Source organism: Channa argus, chromosome 4 (assembly GCF_033026475.1).
Source record: "Channa argus isolate prfri chromosome 4, Channa argus male v1.0, whole genome shotgun sequence".
In the NCBI taxonomy this organism is placed as follows: domain Eukaryota; kingdom Metazoa; phylum Chordata; class Actinopteri; order Anabantiformes; family Channidae; genus Channa; species Channa argus.
Window position 1 is genome coordinate 6,836,799 of NC_090200.1, and position 15,066 is coordinate 6,851,864.

Consider the following 15,066-nt stretch of genomic DNA (forward strand, 5'->3'; position numbering starts at 1 on the left):
GTAGCTGATAACAATGCAGACAAATCTGCTAATCTGAGCAACAAACATACTTTTCTTTTCCTTTCTTTGTGACGTGTGTAGAAAAAACACAGGTGTTTATGATCTTTACAGACTTTTAAAGGAAGATTGAACACCCCGTGCCCTTAGGGTTTAACCCTGCGTGGGCTCAAAGTTTGCCAGGAACTACTTTCCATAATAACTTGATTTACAACTGACTAATACCTGAAGTTATACTTGTGAAACTGGATGCAATTTAATTTGGGACTATTTGAAGCGGCAAATATTTGCATCGGTTAGTCATGGATATCAGTGTTTAGATACAAAGACGCGGTTATGCCACTCACATGAGAGTGAAATAGTAAAATCAACAGAGTGGGCTGTGGAGGAAATGAGTTTGTGTTAACTTGAGGTGAAGTTACTGTACCACCCACGGTCTCCAGGCATCATCACCCAACAATGTGGAAAGCATTCAGTTCAGAGAGCTCAGCTATCGATTAGAGGAATTATATCCAACAAAGCATGTGATAATTTTACTCGGCACGTCTAAAATACAGATTACAAAAAAATGAGCAGTGAAACGACAGCAGATGAATGTTTGTATTTGTTGCAGATAATCCACTCAGCAACAGTAACAGACACTATGGATGAAGTCTCATACACACACACACACACACACACACACAAACACTGTTTACTCTGAGGACAGGTATATTAAACAGAAAGGAAAAAGTGTGTTTGCTTAGTTTTGTAAGCTAAACAAAGCCATTTGTGTAGGATTAAAAAATTATTATTAACTCAATATACAGATAACTGAGTGCAGTGTGAAAGTAGCCTGTTGGCACAATTTAATACATATTAGAAAATATAAACCAAAACTAACTTATTCAGATTTCCACAAATCTACAAATAAAAGCCATAACAACACTGTACATCAAGTCACAACACACGCATGTAGACAAACTCCAAATTTCCTTCACTTTCAACACACACACACACGCGCACCCACAAACACACCCACACACACTGCCGGGCGACAGGTCGACCACCTTTCTGCCCTGCACATCACAGCAGCCATAAATAACTAACCTTTCACTCTTTCCCACTCTAACCATACTTTCAGTCTGAGTCACATTGGCCGCTTCACTAAAAAGTCTTATTTTAGCTTCAGTCAAACTGTTTTTTTGTTTTTTGTTTTTTGCTTTATTATAACTGGTTAAAAAGCGCCACAGCATCCATCTACTCTATTTGACAACCAAAAATAAAGGGTTTTAGGTAAAAAGGTGGCCGTGTGGCAGCAGCTAAGCGCAGCTGTTTTGTCTTTCAATGTGTGGCCATCTTACAGGCCCAGAAAACTGATATCTGGGGATCAGAGCAGTCTACGTTGTTTCTGGTTTGCGATTTTCATACTTTGTGTATTTGTCTCAGTAGTTCTTCTCAGGTTATTTTAGACTGTGTACTAAAAAAGAAAATTAATGAATTATACCTAAGGATACCTAAACAACTTTCATTTATTTTAGCATTAGAAACTAATCTCACCTCAAAAGATGTAAACATTGTTTTTGTGCTTTCAAATGGGACTTAACATCTCACAAGAGTTGATCATTTCTGTATATTTAGACTAAAGTTGTAAAGTTGTTATTTTTTTAAGTTCATTTTCTTCATAAGCTGCCCAACGTGAGCAAAGCCTTGTCAAGCTCCATACTGTGCTGTATATCAACCTAAAATTAAAACTTAAGCCTTCACATTAATATTTTAAAACTCCCTTCAACAACCAAAGTAACTTTCCTACTATAAGTGTGTTACCTAGCATTAAATAGTGTGGTTTTAGTTCTGTTTACGTTGTAGTACATGTGTGCCTGCACTTGATTTTCCAGGCTCATGGAAGCAAAACCAGCAGTGCTGGCTCGGTTCTGTGGAAGCTCTGTTCCCTTTTCTCTGCACACTGGGCTGGTGGGGTTACGGTGCTGAGCAGCTAGGTCAGGCTCTGAGCTCCACTGGACCCTCATCAAAGCAGCGATGACGCCAGGCTTCAAATCAGTCTGGACACAATGAAAGAAAACAACAGACCGTTAATTGTTCAGCCGGCCATTTTTGTTCACAGATATCCAGAAACTTTCCACAATATTGTTGCATTAATCACACAGATCCTTGTCAGCTGTCTGCATGTTGTCCCGACAAGCTGTGGCACCATTTTCCTGAAAGATGATTATTTGATAACTATAATTGTACCATGGCCCAATTACAGTATACACATCTTTATATCACAAATACATCTATCTGATAGAGGCTTAGAGTAAAAGGTACAATATATATGAGCAGTAACATACGTGTTTTTTGCAGCATCTTCTGTTTAAATGTGTTATAAAAGTATGTATTAGTTTTTCAATATACACAATGCAAATCACAGCTTGTTTCATGGTCTAATACTGTATCAATACTCAGCTATGACAAATGCAAGTATTAGACAATTTAAAGGGTTGATCAGCTTTGTGTCACATCTACATCCAGCGGCATTTTGTCAGCTGAACAAAAAAAACACACCTAATACTGTAGTGATAGACGCCACAAACCAAACACAAAAAAAGAAAAGGAAATGACAAGTCATGCTCACAATGCTGACAGTTAACACGTTTACAGTGGTTATCATCTGAATATGGTGGGGGCCAATCAGCTTTCAACACGAGAATGTCAGGCATTTGGTCATAAACCACAGGACAAATTCAAAAATAAAAGCACCGCTGGCACCAGATGAACGCAGAAATCTTCCGTTCAATACATCTTCAGTCTGCACCAAAGTGGGTGGACCAAACAATAAGAGTAGGATTGTTGGTCAGTGTTCAGAGGGAAAAATCAGTGTATTGTTGTTACAATATGTGGTTAAAGGCATGAGGGATGTAGTGCAACTGGATTTATCACCGCATAGAAAAAAAAAATGCTCCAAATTCTTTTCCTCGCATATGAAATGGGAAAAAAATACACACATAAATAAACCAACCTTCTCTCTCTGCAGGGGGTAACCAGTGAAGTTGGCACCAATGTCATGATGTCATGTGCTGAGCTTCACTGCAAATCCCACACGCCAAAATACACACGGCGAGCACGTACACGTCTATGCACACACTATACGAAGAGTCCCCAAAACGCCCACTCGGATCCAAAGAAACCACACGAACAAAATCCTGAAAACACTGCAGGGAATCGACAGCTATGATTAAGTGCCTGCTCCTCCTCCATGTGCATTTGGCAGCAACATGAGGGACTTAAAGGTGAATCTACACATGGCCTAAAAGCTAATGAAAACAGAAAAGTAACAATAATTTTCGGCTTAACGGTGGGGCTTTCGTACCACCAGCAGGTGTCACTTTTATCAAATTAACAGGCTGGTGTGCTTCTTCTTCCTCCTCGCTCTAATCTCAGTTCTGCCATCATGATTAACAGGCCGACTGTGTTTGTGTGCGGGACCGGATGTGGTCGCTCCCCATGTACTTCCTGTGGTGCAACAGATGTAAAGGCTCCATTGAAAAGATTTACTTTCATGAACGAATGGCTCTTATCTGCAGACTGCTTCCTGCCCCTGTAGACATGCCACCCCTGGCATGTCTACAGGGGCCAATGTAGTTTGTAGATCTCCTCCCCGGCCACGCCATACAATCACAGAAGCACAGACACAAATAAATCAGCAGCATTTTCCTGGAAGAACCACAGTACATGGCCCTGCTTCCCACAGGCCAAATTACACCCACTGATTCAGGTGGAACCATAAAAACCAGTTTGTGGCCTTGTGGCATTTTGGACTTCAGCCACAGACATGACACGGTTTCAAGCCATTCACAGTGGGCTTCTTTGCAGATGGACATCACAGACGCACTCCACTGTACAAATGCTGCTGGATAAAACGATTCAGCAAGAAATATAACGATAACTTCAACACCTGAATCCAGTAAACGAGTATTAAGCATGAGGAATCGTGAATGTCTGCAATTAGTGCAATCAGTCCAACTATGGTTTAAAGAATCAGCTCACCCAAAATCTTCAAACCACTAGTGTATATTACCATTCAGATTGTTGTGGTTTTACACTTTTTGCCTTGGTTTCGAGATGTTTGGCTGCAAAATACATCACACTGTATTGAGGCGGCGGCAGAAAACTCTCAAAAACGATGCAAATCAAACCAAAACTACATTTACAGACAAGGTTTTAGTTAGAAAAAGATGTTTTGTCATTTGTACTTAGGCCGAAACAATTCCGTAACTGGAACCAACCCTATTAATGTTGATGTTGATCTTTCTGGGCTGTGATATCTGTGGTGTGTAAAACCCTGTCCAGGCCCAAACATCCACTCTGATGCTATGCATAAAACTGTGTCAAAAACCAGGTCAGCTCCAAATAAGGACAGAAGTCTTCCTAGACGTACAATCTAGATCATGTCACAATAAAAGCCCTGTTTTCTTGGCACATCTCAGCTGGGCCATGACTGGGAAGTTCAGCATGTGGGGGTGTTGTTATCAACTGGGCAGGCTTTCAACTTTGGGCTCCACTTCCTCAGACTCCATTTTGTCTGTCTTCCCCCACAGTGCAAAGGATTAGGCTGAGAAAGAGGGTCTTTTCTTCTGGCTGCTAACTCAAGACAATCAGCACAACCACTTGTTATTCTGCTCAGGATCTGTGGAGTTGGAAAACAAGCAGACCAGCAAAGGGGAAAGTCTCGCGCAAACAGTAGCTTCGTTTACTGAGACACATCTATTTCTGCCCCGACTGCAAGTTCTGCTCCTAGACAACGCTATCAATCACATGCAAAGACAGTATTTGTGACTGTCAAGGCTGTCCCTGACCGTCTCATTGGTCAGGCATTAGAGACAGAGACAATCTCTCACAAATCAACAGTATGACTGAGGCTTTTGTTGTGTGCGATTCATGTGGGCAAACATTGGTTTTGGAACTTGATGTGATGAGGTGACAAGGAAAGAAGGAATGAAAACAATGTGTCATTGGCTCAATGTGTCATTGACTTTCCGTCTTCAAGTCATAAATTAAATATGATTGTGTTTCTTACTGTGAAGGATAACAAAGATAAGGAGGAGCTGGTGTAAAAAAACAAACTCCTCAATCTTTGCTCAACCTTCTGATTAGATAGCGATGGTTTTTGAGAAAAGGATGATGTGTGGACTTCTTTTACTTTTGTGGGTTTTTAAAACACTGTACTGTAAAAGTCAGACATAGACAAGGTCTGTGCCGATAGAACAAAAATATCCAATGTATTCCTCGGGATTTCTCCTGGCTCATGTAGCAAAACAACCTATTACGGCTAAATTTCGTGTTGCCAAATCAAGAATGGCCGTGGGACCATCCTGACCTTGACGACAACATGTCCCGATTTAGTTTTTCTTTGTTTGGCCAGCAGAACATCCACGCCAAGGCTCCTGTTGTTGCACTGATAAGTTTGGCCTTGCCTGCCTATCCTCTGTGGGCAGAGTATTTATGATAAAGGGGAAGTGGGCAACAGTCCACAAGTTGCATTACGTCCCAGTCACCAGTGTTTCCATGACGCCCACAGAGGATTAAAGAAAAGGTGTTAACAGGAGTTAAGGGAAAGGCGTATCCATCTGGACACATCTGTGTGGAAAATGTGAGTTGACCTTTTGAGTTTTGTGTTTTCCAAATATTTCAGGTTGACTTATACGCTGTACTTCCTATTTTAAATGTGTATATTTAATAAAGTAGTCAATAATCCTTTTTTTGACATGATCAAGGGAGTTTTGATTTTAGCTTTGATATTATTAATATTAAAGCCACACTGAGCTCACATTTGGCAGCTGTGCACCACTGGGTTTCCATTGAAAATCTTTTTCCAATTGCCTTCTAGTTTTTGTATGTTACCCATCCCTGGCTGCTGACAATGCCACGACAGATGAAGCAGCTTTATTAATAAATGTGATGGTTCATCCATAAAATGCAGTTGGCTGACAACTCCAGTGGAAAACGAAGAAAGGCAACACTGCAATAGTATTATGAGTATATATATAAAAAAAAAAGATTTATTATTCCACTTACAAATAAGACATGTAACTGAACCTGACACACCAAAAATATATAACAATACAAATTTATGCAAAATGCATAAAATAATCTGGGGGGGCTTGTGGCTCAGTGGTAAAGCATTTGGTTGGGATGCAGAAGGCTCTGGGTTTGAATCCAAGATAAAAGAGGAGGTTTGAGGCAGGAGGGGCATCTGGCATAATGCCAAATCAACGCGGGAACACATTCCACTGTAGAGACCCCTGAAGGTTCGAGCCGAAAGTCATCGACCTTTAAATATAAAGAAAATCTTTTTATTTTGTACAGACTATTTGCTGTATTTCTTCTTCTGCAGTGGCATTACGTGTTCATTCTTTGGCACTAGAAACAAGCTGTAAACACAATGTTGACATGACTTTAATAGGATCCCAATTTTTATTATAATTCATTTCCCTTTATCTAGTGCTAATATTGTTATCGCTCTCTCTGTTTATATGGTTTTAGCTAAAGTTTACTTATTTTACATATCTAGCAGATGCAAATCCGCATTGACTTAAAGCTGTGTTCATCTGATGAATGTCCAGCCTGATATTCATGCTCCTTTTATATGGGCATAAGTGTCTTGCTCAAGTACACTTCAACATGTGACTTTAGGAGCCAGTCACAACTGTGGGGTTGGTGGGTGACCACACTACCTCCTGTGCCACAGTCCCCATCAACACATGAGAGATATATATGATTGTTTGGGATCTTTGGCAATTGGCTTTGTTGTTACACAACATGAGAAAGGTGAGATTGAACCAAAACAATGAGCCAAAAGACACAAAAAAGCTGAGAGGTAGAGCAGAATCATGTGAGAGTTCTTTGTGAGTTTCTCACTTTGTGCAATGCCTTCCTACACACAGACACACACTTTGGTCACTTATTAATTTTGGCGGTGCTACTGTATTGGTTTTATTTGTCTGGGCCCATAAAAATCCCAGGATCTTTCATGTTTACATAACCAGAAGAAATGTGAACACTTCAAATACACTTCATCATAATCACTACAATAACAAAAGGGACTCAATACTTGGCCAGCACAACGGGCCACAAGCCACAAACAAGGGACTGAATGTCAGCGGAATGCTTTAGTCCCACGATAGAGATTCTGCAGTAAAGAAATACCCATGGAAAACTGTATCTTAAAATGCTCCGGCTTTTTTTCTGATGTTGCAAGTTGGCTCTTAAAACTGGCACATTCATATACTATTATAACAGGAGTTACAGCATTTTATAAGACATGCTATATTTTCTATGTTGCAAAAACTGCCCACACCGTCTACATGTTTTTAGAAAACCTCAGAGAACAGAAATTGCACGGGGACAGTGAATCTGTTGTTTCAAGAGAACGTGAAGCTGCGGAGATGATGTAACTCACCCTCGATGCAGACGAAGCACTTGCAGAGACACACACACAGGCACAGGAGAAGGACTGCAGCCACGCCACAAACAGAGAGCAGGATAACCATGGCTGGAGCCACTACAGCACACAAACAGACACACTTACATTTACATACGACATCTGGACTAAGCATGTTAGGTAATGTGCTACAGGAATAACTTTTCTTCTGTGTTCCCGTAAGCTGAGACCCCATCAAAGCAGCCACAATTGCATATGACTAAAATAGACATATGTGGCTTTGTTTGTCAGCACAACAGTATGGACAGTATAACTTTTCCTCCCTCACATTATACGGTGAGGACGGGTAGTTTGACAGGGTATAGTCACACTGCATTTTAAATTGGAATGATTTCCATGCATTGTTCATCCACAACACAGTCTTCTATATACGCATAAATTAACCTGATCTACTAATTACAGCTGATTGTAACATCTTTAGGATCCACTGATTAATCACGAAAGCCAAACACTATCCATGCTTATATGAATGAGATGTAATTATTGAGCTCCTCACTGTTTGGGTTGACGGACACTGACAGAGGCTTCTCCAAACCACTGTGGTTGACGATGCACTTGACTTGATTGAGCAGCACTGTCTGGAAGGACAGTGTGCTCGTCACGATTGTGGTGCCGTCGCCCTGATCGTATTCGGATACAATGGGCGGTCCAGAGGTACGGTTGTCGCCGTCAACGTTCCACGTGATCTCCGCTGCAGGGCGGGACTGGGCCGTGCAGTTGGCTTCCGTGATGCCTGTTGACATGGTCACGTGGGTCACCTCTGGATTCGGTAAAACTGCAGAAAAGATTTTGAGTTTAGTTTAGATTCTGAGTCTTAAACCAAAGATAAAAGGTTAGTTTGAAATTTTGAGCCATCTTAATCCTGTGTTTGCCCGCAAACCCCAAACAACAGAATGCAGAAAGCTGTTCCTCTGTTTTCCAAATGGAGATGCAGAGACAGAGCCTGTCAATCTCTCTGGCCCGAGGACACAATGACACAAGTCCTCCTTTAAACAAAACCCAGACAGAGAGCAGAGGCAGAGCAGCTTTTACTAACTCTGTGTTTGTGTGTCTGGTTCAGCTTAGACAAAAGCAAAGCTTGTTTAGCAGAGCAAGAAAGACATGAACACATCTACACACACCGACACACACACCGGGGGAACAGAGAGTCCCTCATCCCCCGGCTTTCTCTCAAATTAATCACCCTTTTTCCCTCCGTGACAACCCTCCTTCTGTCCACGTTATCACTCTGAAAACACTGACTGTCCTGGAAGGTTTGCGCCTGGCGATACAATCACGTCTGACATTTTTATTTCCACCTCTTTGGCACAGTTTTAAGAAAAACATGAGGAAAAAAAGGGACAGGGTTAAGTGTTGGCGAGGGCCATTAAGCTACTGTTCTGGCCAAGTGTCTGTCACTGGACAGAACAGTAGCTTAATGACCCTTTTCAGCAACTCTCACCTCAGGACTGTCTGTGGTTTGTTTATACACAGCATTTTCCTTTCCTGACCTACTCTGGGTCACACACACAATAGCACATATTTCCTCTCAGCCTACAGTATGGAAGCTGCTATAAATATGTGGGAGACTTCCAGAACTACCAGGAGAGGTTGGATGGGAAGGTTACTGCCAAAAACCATGCAAGGCAATTCCAGATGTTCTGCATGTAATAATGGTGATGACAGACAAGACAGTTTACTGTGACAGAGGCTCCTGTACAGTGCTCAAAATTAAATTAGCATGGTTAGGAGTAATGTAATAGTGTAGTACAAACCACACTGGAAAAAGTTTTTTTTTTAACATAGTGATAGATCATGGATGTTAACGCGTCCATCATCGGTTTATCAAAAACAACGGACGAACCAAACCTTTATGGTCCCATTTCATTTACATTTTTTGCCACCTATTTGTTTCCTTGGAAATGGCATCAACAATGGGCAAAAAGTGGCAGAACGGGTTGAAACACTGTGTAAACATTGCTCTTAGGAAGTCCCTTAATTATCTCACTGAACAATGATGCCTGGAAATGGTCGAACAGCTAAAATAATCCAGTAGCTTAGTCAAACAGGATTTGTAATTAATAATGAGGATTAAAGAGGCGCACAAATGATTTTGTCAACTGATGCCACTGGTGTGAATTTGTTCTACTCAGGCCAAACTGTGAGAACCGTTGTATGATGATTTCTTTAGCTCTCTATGAAAATGACTTTACAGAGTCTGTGTCAAGGTTCACTATCATGGCTTAAAACTGTGTAATTGGAAATAATTCATAAACCTACAAATAAAAGAACATAAAATATGAGATGACTACAGACTTCTAAAAATCCAGCTGCTACCAGACTCACCGTAGACCGAGAGGCAAGCGGTCCCACTTTTACTGCCATCTGGGTAGGTGTGGAACTCACAGGTGTAGCAGGCCTCGTCCTCCGTCTTGACCGACTGGATGGTCAGTTCCGAGTTGTCCAGAGTTCGGCTCAGGTTAACCCGATCCACAAACTGCTTTTCTAAGTTGTAGTGGCCGTTCATGGCGTAGGACACCACACGGGTGGTGTCCCCCTGCTCGGCCGTCTTCTTCCACAGCACCTGGACCACCTGTTTAGAAATACTGTACCAGCAGGACAGGGTGGCCGGTTTCCCACTTATGGCCGTCTTGTTGCCGTGCAGGTGCACTCGCCCTGGATAAAGAAAATGCCGCTGTTATTAATACTGTGTGGTGGATTCAGCTGACATTACTGTGACATTTCAAAACACTGGAGTTTAGAATAATAAAAGTGTGTGTGTTTCCCATTTGGTAACAACAGGAAACTCCAAGGCTGCTTCTCTGGGAATTGGAACCTTAACCTAATACCCTTTGTCTCAAGGACTTCTGGGATTTCGCGAGGAAAAATAAACCTTCTATGACCCCAATCAGGACATGCTGCTGGAGAGAGGAGCATAAATAAAACACTTGCGCAAGCCTTTGTCAAAGAATAATTCAGATGCATTAACACAAGCTAGGAACTAAAATGCCAAACAAAACATGAAAAGGGATTCATCATAACAAAACATATTATAGAGTGACAATGAACTATCTATAGAATGGATAGTTGTATGGCAAATAGTGGCTGGGAGTTGGAAATAGCTTTAGTTGAGACCCGAAGGCTCTGACAAGCCGGACTCACCAGAGACTTTGATGCACGTTTTGGCTTCTTGTGAGCCACTGGGAAAAACATCAAAATAACAAGTGTAGCAGCCCTCATCTTGAGGCTGCACATTCTTTATGGTGATGTAGCTGGCATCGTTGTGGTGCCTGGTGAGCTGTATGTTGGCTTGCTGATGGCTGATGCGCACCGGCACACTTTGTTCATACGCCAGGATGAGTTTGTTAAGGTTATTGGTCCAGCGCACTTGTCGGATAGTGTCGCCTGCTACTGTGGTGATGTTGCAGCCGAGAATGAAGGGGCGTCCTGCCTCTGCGGTCACACTGGCAAGAGCTGTAACTTTACCTGATGTAAGACACAACCAGCCATATGTGTCAGCAGGAAGCTTTTTTCATATTTGTTTATATTCACATTCAGTTGCTATACACATCCACAGGAAACAGTTAACCCCTCCTGCATTTGGGCCACTGTGCATTGTGAAGATAATCAGAAAACACACCTTCTGTCGTGGAGATGGCTGTCCAGAGGAGCAGACTCAGGGGGAGGGCAGATCCACACATTGCACACTGAGGCAGGCTTACGAGGTCACTCACTGACTCAGGATCAACATCCAGGCTGCAGAGAGTTTAAACAGCTTCAGCCACAACCTAACACTCACTCCTCATTAAGCGCTGCTGACAGCTTGTGGCTCCATAAAGAGGTGGAACAAGTAAAACAATAAAGCATGAATCAAGAGGTTGTGATACAGACGTACCTCTGCCAGCTGGTTGTGACTTGTTGAGCGGCTGTTGGTCAGCACAGCCGTAGCTGCATCTTACTGCTGAACACTCTGCTGTAACTGGAAACATGGCATCAAAATATTACACTTGGAATGACAGCGTTGCCTGAGCATCATAAAACTACACTGTTTTCTTAATATTTAAATACAAAAATGTATGTGAATGTACTTTTTAAAGAGCTAACATGGAGGTTAGTTCACTTTAAAAGTTGTTTCCATGGTACTGCAATTTATAAGCATCATCAACAGCAGCTGCTGATTCAAGAAACATCACCTGGGGTTTAATGGAGGATTTTAATGTGAATCCACAGCAGGCACCCTGCTCCTGTAATCCTGTAATCTTCCGGTGGCAAAGCAAGGTGCCACTTTGATGTCTAGACAGCGCCAAACCCTGACATTTCCCAATTGATAGCTGAAGTCTGACCTCAAGGGAATTACAGTGTCCAACATGGTGGTGTAGGGCAGGATGAGAAGGTATTTAGGTGATCACAACATGCAGGCGTTTATATGGAAGTCAGCAGAGTGTGTGTGTGTGTGTGTGTGTGTTGAGGCATTCACCAGCTCAGCACAGAAGTTGCTTGGTTGGGTGTAAACACCCTATTATGCTAAAGCTCCCCGCTTGTTGGTTATTGGAAACAGTAGAAAGATGCCACTGTAAAGCTACTCAACAGCTGTACTGGGAACAGATCACTGGCCTATTTTCAGGACCAAATGGTGGAAACAGCAGGGATCAGGCAATAAAAGGCATTTGATCAGGCTCTACAAGTGACCTGCCTGGGAAAGAAAAACCCACACAAACCACAGGTTGGACCTGGTCCAGACACCAGAGTTTTATGGCTCTTTTACACTCTCAAACATCTGGCTTCAAACATGCAGCCTGCTCCTGTTGGGCAACACTTGAGCCGCTTTTCCATCACAAACACGCTTCTTATGTCAAATCTGATTCAGTCAATCAACTGTAGCCTTTTAATGTGAACCTCCAACAGATGCACAATAACATGCAACTTTCTAAATATATTCATGGAAGGTTGGTGGTTGGACAAGCGCGTGATTGTTCTATTGAGGTCAATGCAATTCCTTCAAAAGTGAATTTAACTTAACCGGGACAGGGGGACTAAAAGTAGGCTGGCAACAAAAATCTTCAAGTCACCTCTGCATGCAGATGTGCAATAAACATTGGAGAGCCAGGAGACACATGTTAGGTTATTTAAGGTTTCTCAAACTGAATGCTGAAAATCCTTAAATCTGAAATTTCCACATTTTGAGTCACAAATGTTAACTGTGTTCCCATGTAAGTGATGTTACACCAATACTTTCACAAAAAAAGATGCATCTGAAAATGTCGCCACCAAATAACATGTCTCCAACTCTCTTCAGAAAAGCTGAAGCAACAGGTGAAACAAGTTAAATGGAAGAAGGATTAAAAGGAGAAAAACAGATACACTGACTGTAGGGTTTGAATGTAGGTGATGTAGGTTGATGTTTCTGGACTCAAAACTACAAACATTATTTCAAACTGACTCTGGCTGGAACTAAATTTGTTAAGGAAAAAAACAACATCAAACTTACACTCTGACAGATCACAGTCCTCTGCTCTCAGTAGTGGAGATGCTCCCTGTGATACAGTTCTTGAAAACAGAGCAGAATAACTTGTGGCTTATCAAACTCCGACTGAGCAGTGCTGAGCTCCTGCTGCCTCCTTTCACTCCCTGCTCTCTCAAACACACTCCACTCCTCCTGAAAGGTGAAGTGTGAATGAACAGAGACCTCTGGTGGCCGTGTTGCGCAATTCTTGCTGCATTTTTATGCACAATATTCACAAGTATATCATCAAAAGGCCATCAAGATTTCATAACTTGATAAACTAACAAATGCACAGACAAACACAAGGTACATTAACAAATATTATACATTTCAGTTGTCCTACGTTAATCACTGAAAATTTTGCTGCATCAGATTTGACATCATGACTAAAAAAGAATAACTTCAACATAAATCATTACCCTGGTTCAAGACCCCTGCTGCTTGCTCAGGCTTGCAAGTTAACACATATAAAAATAAAACCCAGACGAGGAAGATACAGTAATGTCTTACTTTTGTGGCGTGTGCAGAACATTTAGCAGCCATGAATTATTCCCCCACAGATCCCAACACAGTCTGCTGTGTTTGTGTAACAGATTTTACACCTGCATAGAGGAAATGATATGTAAAGGACTTAAATTTGTATGTATCTGTCAGCAGTGATCTGACAATCTACACCGATAAACTATTACAGACTGAGCACAAATAAGTTTAAAACCAACCAAAAAAGTGATCAATCATAGCTTCTGGAAGGAGAACTGAATTGTTGTTTTGTATCTGATAAATAATTGAATCTTTACCCACTAAAATAAGGAGGTTTTCTTTGGAGTCACTTGGTGTCAAATTCAACAAAACATCACACATTTTATTCCTCCCAGTTTATTTTTCTTTTAAAAAACATCATGTATCAAAAGGTATAAAAAATATATATAAAATGGTTCAGTAAAAAAATAAATAAATAGGAGAAACATGAAAATAAATAAAAACATGAAAATAAATGTTACTCATGAATTCCCTGATCTGATTGTTCTCCTGGTTGATTACGAGAGTTTCAGTCTTTCCTTGAATCCGGGGGAAATAAGAGAAAAACAAAACATAGCATTTTTTTAAATTAAGGTTTATACTGATTCATTTCAAAGTTAAAGACTGAAGGATTTAAAAAGTTAAAGCTGAACAAACATCGTCACACAGCAACAAAGAGAAGAGGGTTAAAGACATAACTGTACCTGCATTTAGCGATGACTGCAGCAACACAAGCACAGGTCAATGCCAATACAAAAAGAGTACATCCTTTGAAAAAACAAAACAAAAAAACCCCCAACTGTTAATCTGATACACTCAACATTAATATGAATACTGACTTTAGGTCACCAGAAGATTAACTTACTGAAATCTCTCTTTTTAGAACCAGATTCTTTATCAAATCCTGCAAAAACAAACGTCACGTGATCAGATTTATGAAGTAATTATTGATCTATAAATCTGTATCTCTGGATGTTTTTCCTCACCATCAGTAAATGTCTGATTGAGCTCAGGAATCACCATAAACACTTCTTTCTGAGGACCTGAGAGGACTCTCGCTACACATCCAACCTGGATGCTGCTGTCATGGAACCCAGACAGCAGAGCTGTGGTGCAGACAGAGACCGTAGCGTTGGTGTTATTGACACTGACAGTGCTGTAGTGGGAGAAGTTGAGGCCTTGTTGTGTGACGCTCAGCATCACAGTGGGAGCAGGTCGACCTGTAGCTGAGCAGGACACAACTGACTCTTCAGTACCGTTTGACTGTGTGACATGAAGGACGGGCTGATGCAGCTCTGCAAAGACAGATATCACATGAAGGACATTGTTATAGACATTTGCTTCTGACATGACACATTTGGTCCTGAATTTACTTTGCATGGAGGATTAGAACAATCTGTTGTTCTACCATCAGATTCTTACCATAAACTTGGAGGCACGTTTTGCCAATGAAAGCACCAAAATTGTAAGTGTTAAACAAACACAGATAGCAGCCTTCGTCCTGGTCCACAACGTTTCTAATAATTATGGAGCTGTTCTTCAGTTCAGCAACTTTAAATCGCACTTTATCTCCAAAGCCAGAATTCAC

General features: G+C 41.3%; 1 protein-coding gene across 5 annotated transcripts; it reads right to left on the reverse strand.

The window, feature by feature from the left end:
• Positions 1–583: 583 nt before the first annotated feature.
• LOC137125305 (OX-2 membrane glycoprotein-like) lies at positions 584–13,103 on the reverse strand. Of its 5 annotated transcripts, none has more exons than XM_067500569.1 (9): positions 12,945–13,102; positions 11,352–11,435; positions 11,097–11,212; positions 10,619–10,942; positions 10,306–10,374; positions 9,803–10,132; positions 7,974–8,252; positions 7,436–7,537; positions 584–2,039 (listed from the first exon to the last, which is right to left on the reverse strand). In XM_067500569.1, the coding sequence occupies exons 3-9, from the start codon at positions 11,155–11,157 to the stop codon at positions 2,035–2,037; spliced, it is 1,170 nt and encodes a 389-aa protein (XP_067356670.1). In that variant the 5' UTR covers positions 11,158–11,212; positions 11,352–11,435; positions 12,945–13,102; the 3' UTR covers positions 584–2,034. The 5 variants fall into 5 exon arrangements, with proteins under 5 accessions (XP_067356670.1, XP_067356672.1, XP_067356667.1 ...); XM_067500566.1 differs by lacking the exon at positions 584–2,039 and adding an exon at positions 6,117–6,306 and having other exon boundaries at positions 12,945–13,103; XM_067500567.1 differs by lacking the exon at positions 584–2,039 and adding an exon at positions 6,117–6,306 and having other exon boundaries at positions 11,352–11,429; positions 12,945–13,059.
• Between the last annotated feature and the right edge of the window lie 1,963 nt (positions 13,104–15,066).

Excerpts from the sequence above, each read along its gene's own strand:
- LOC137125305 (XM_067500566.1), bottom strand. The coding sequence starts at position 11,157 with ATGTGTGGATCTGCCCTCCCCCTGAGTCTGCTCCTCTGGACAGCCATC. Across the intron at positions 10,133-10,305 it reads AGAAGTCCTTGAGACAAAGG|GGCGAGTGCACCTGCACGGC; the intron begins GTATTAGGTTAA and ends TTCTTTATCCAG. Across the intron at positions 8,253-9,802 it reads CGCTTGCCTCTCGGTCTACG|TTTTACCGAATCCAGAGGTG; the intron begins GTGAGTCTGGTA and ends TCTTTTCTGCAG.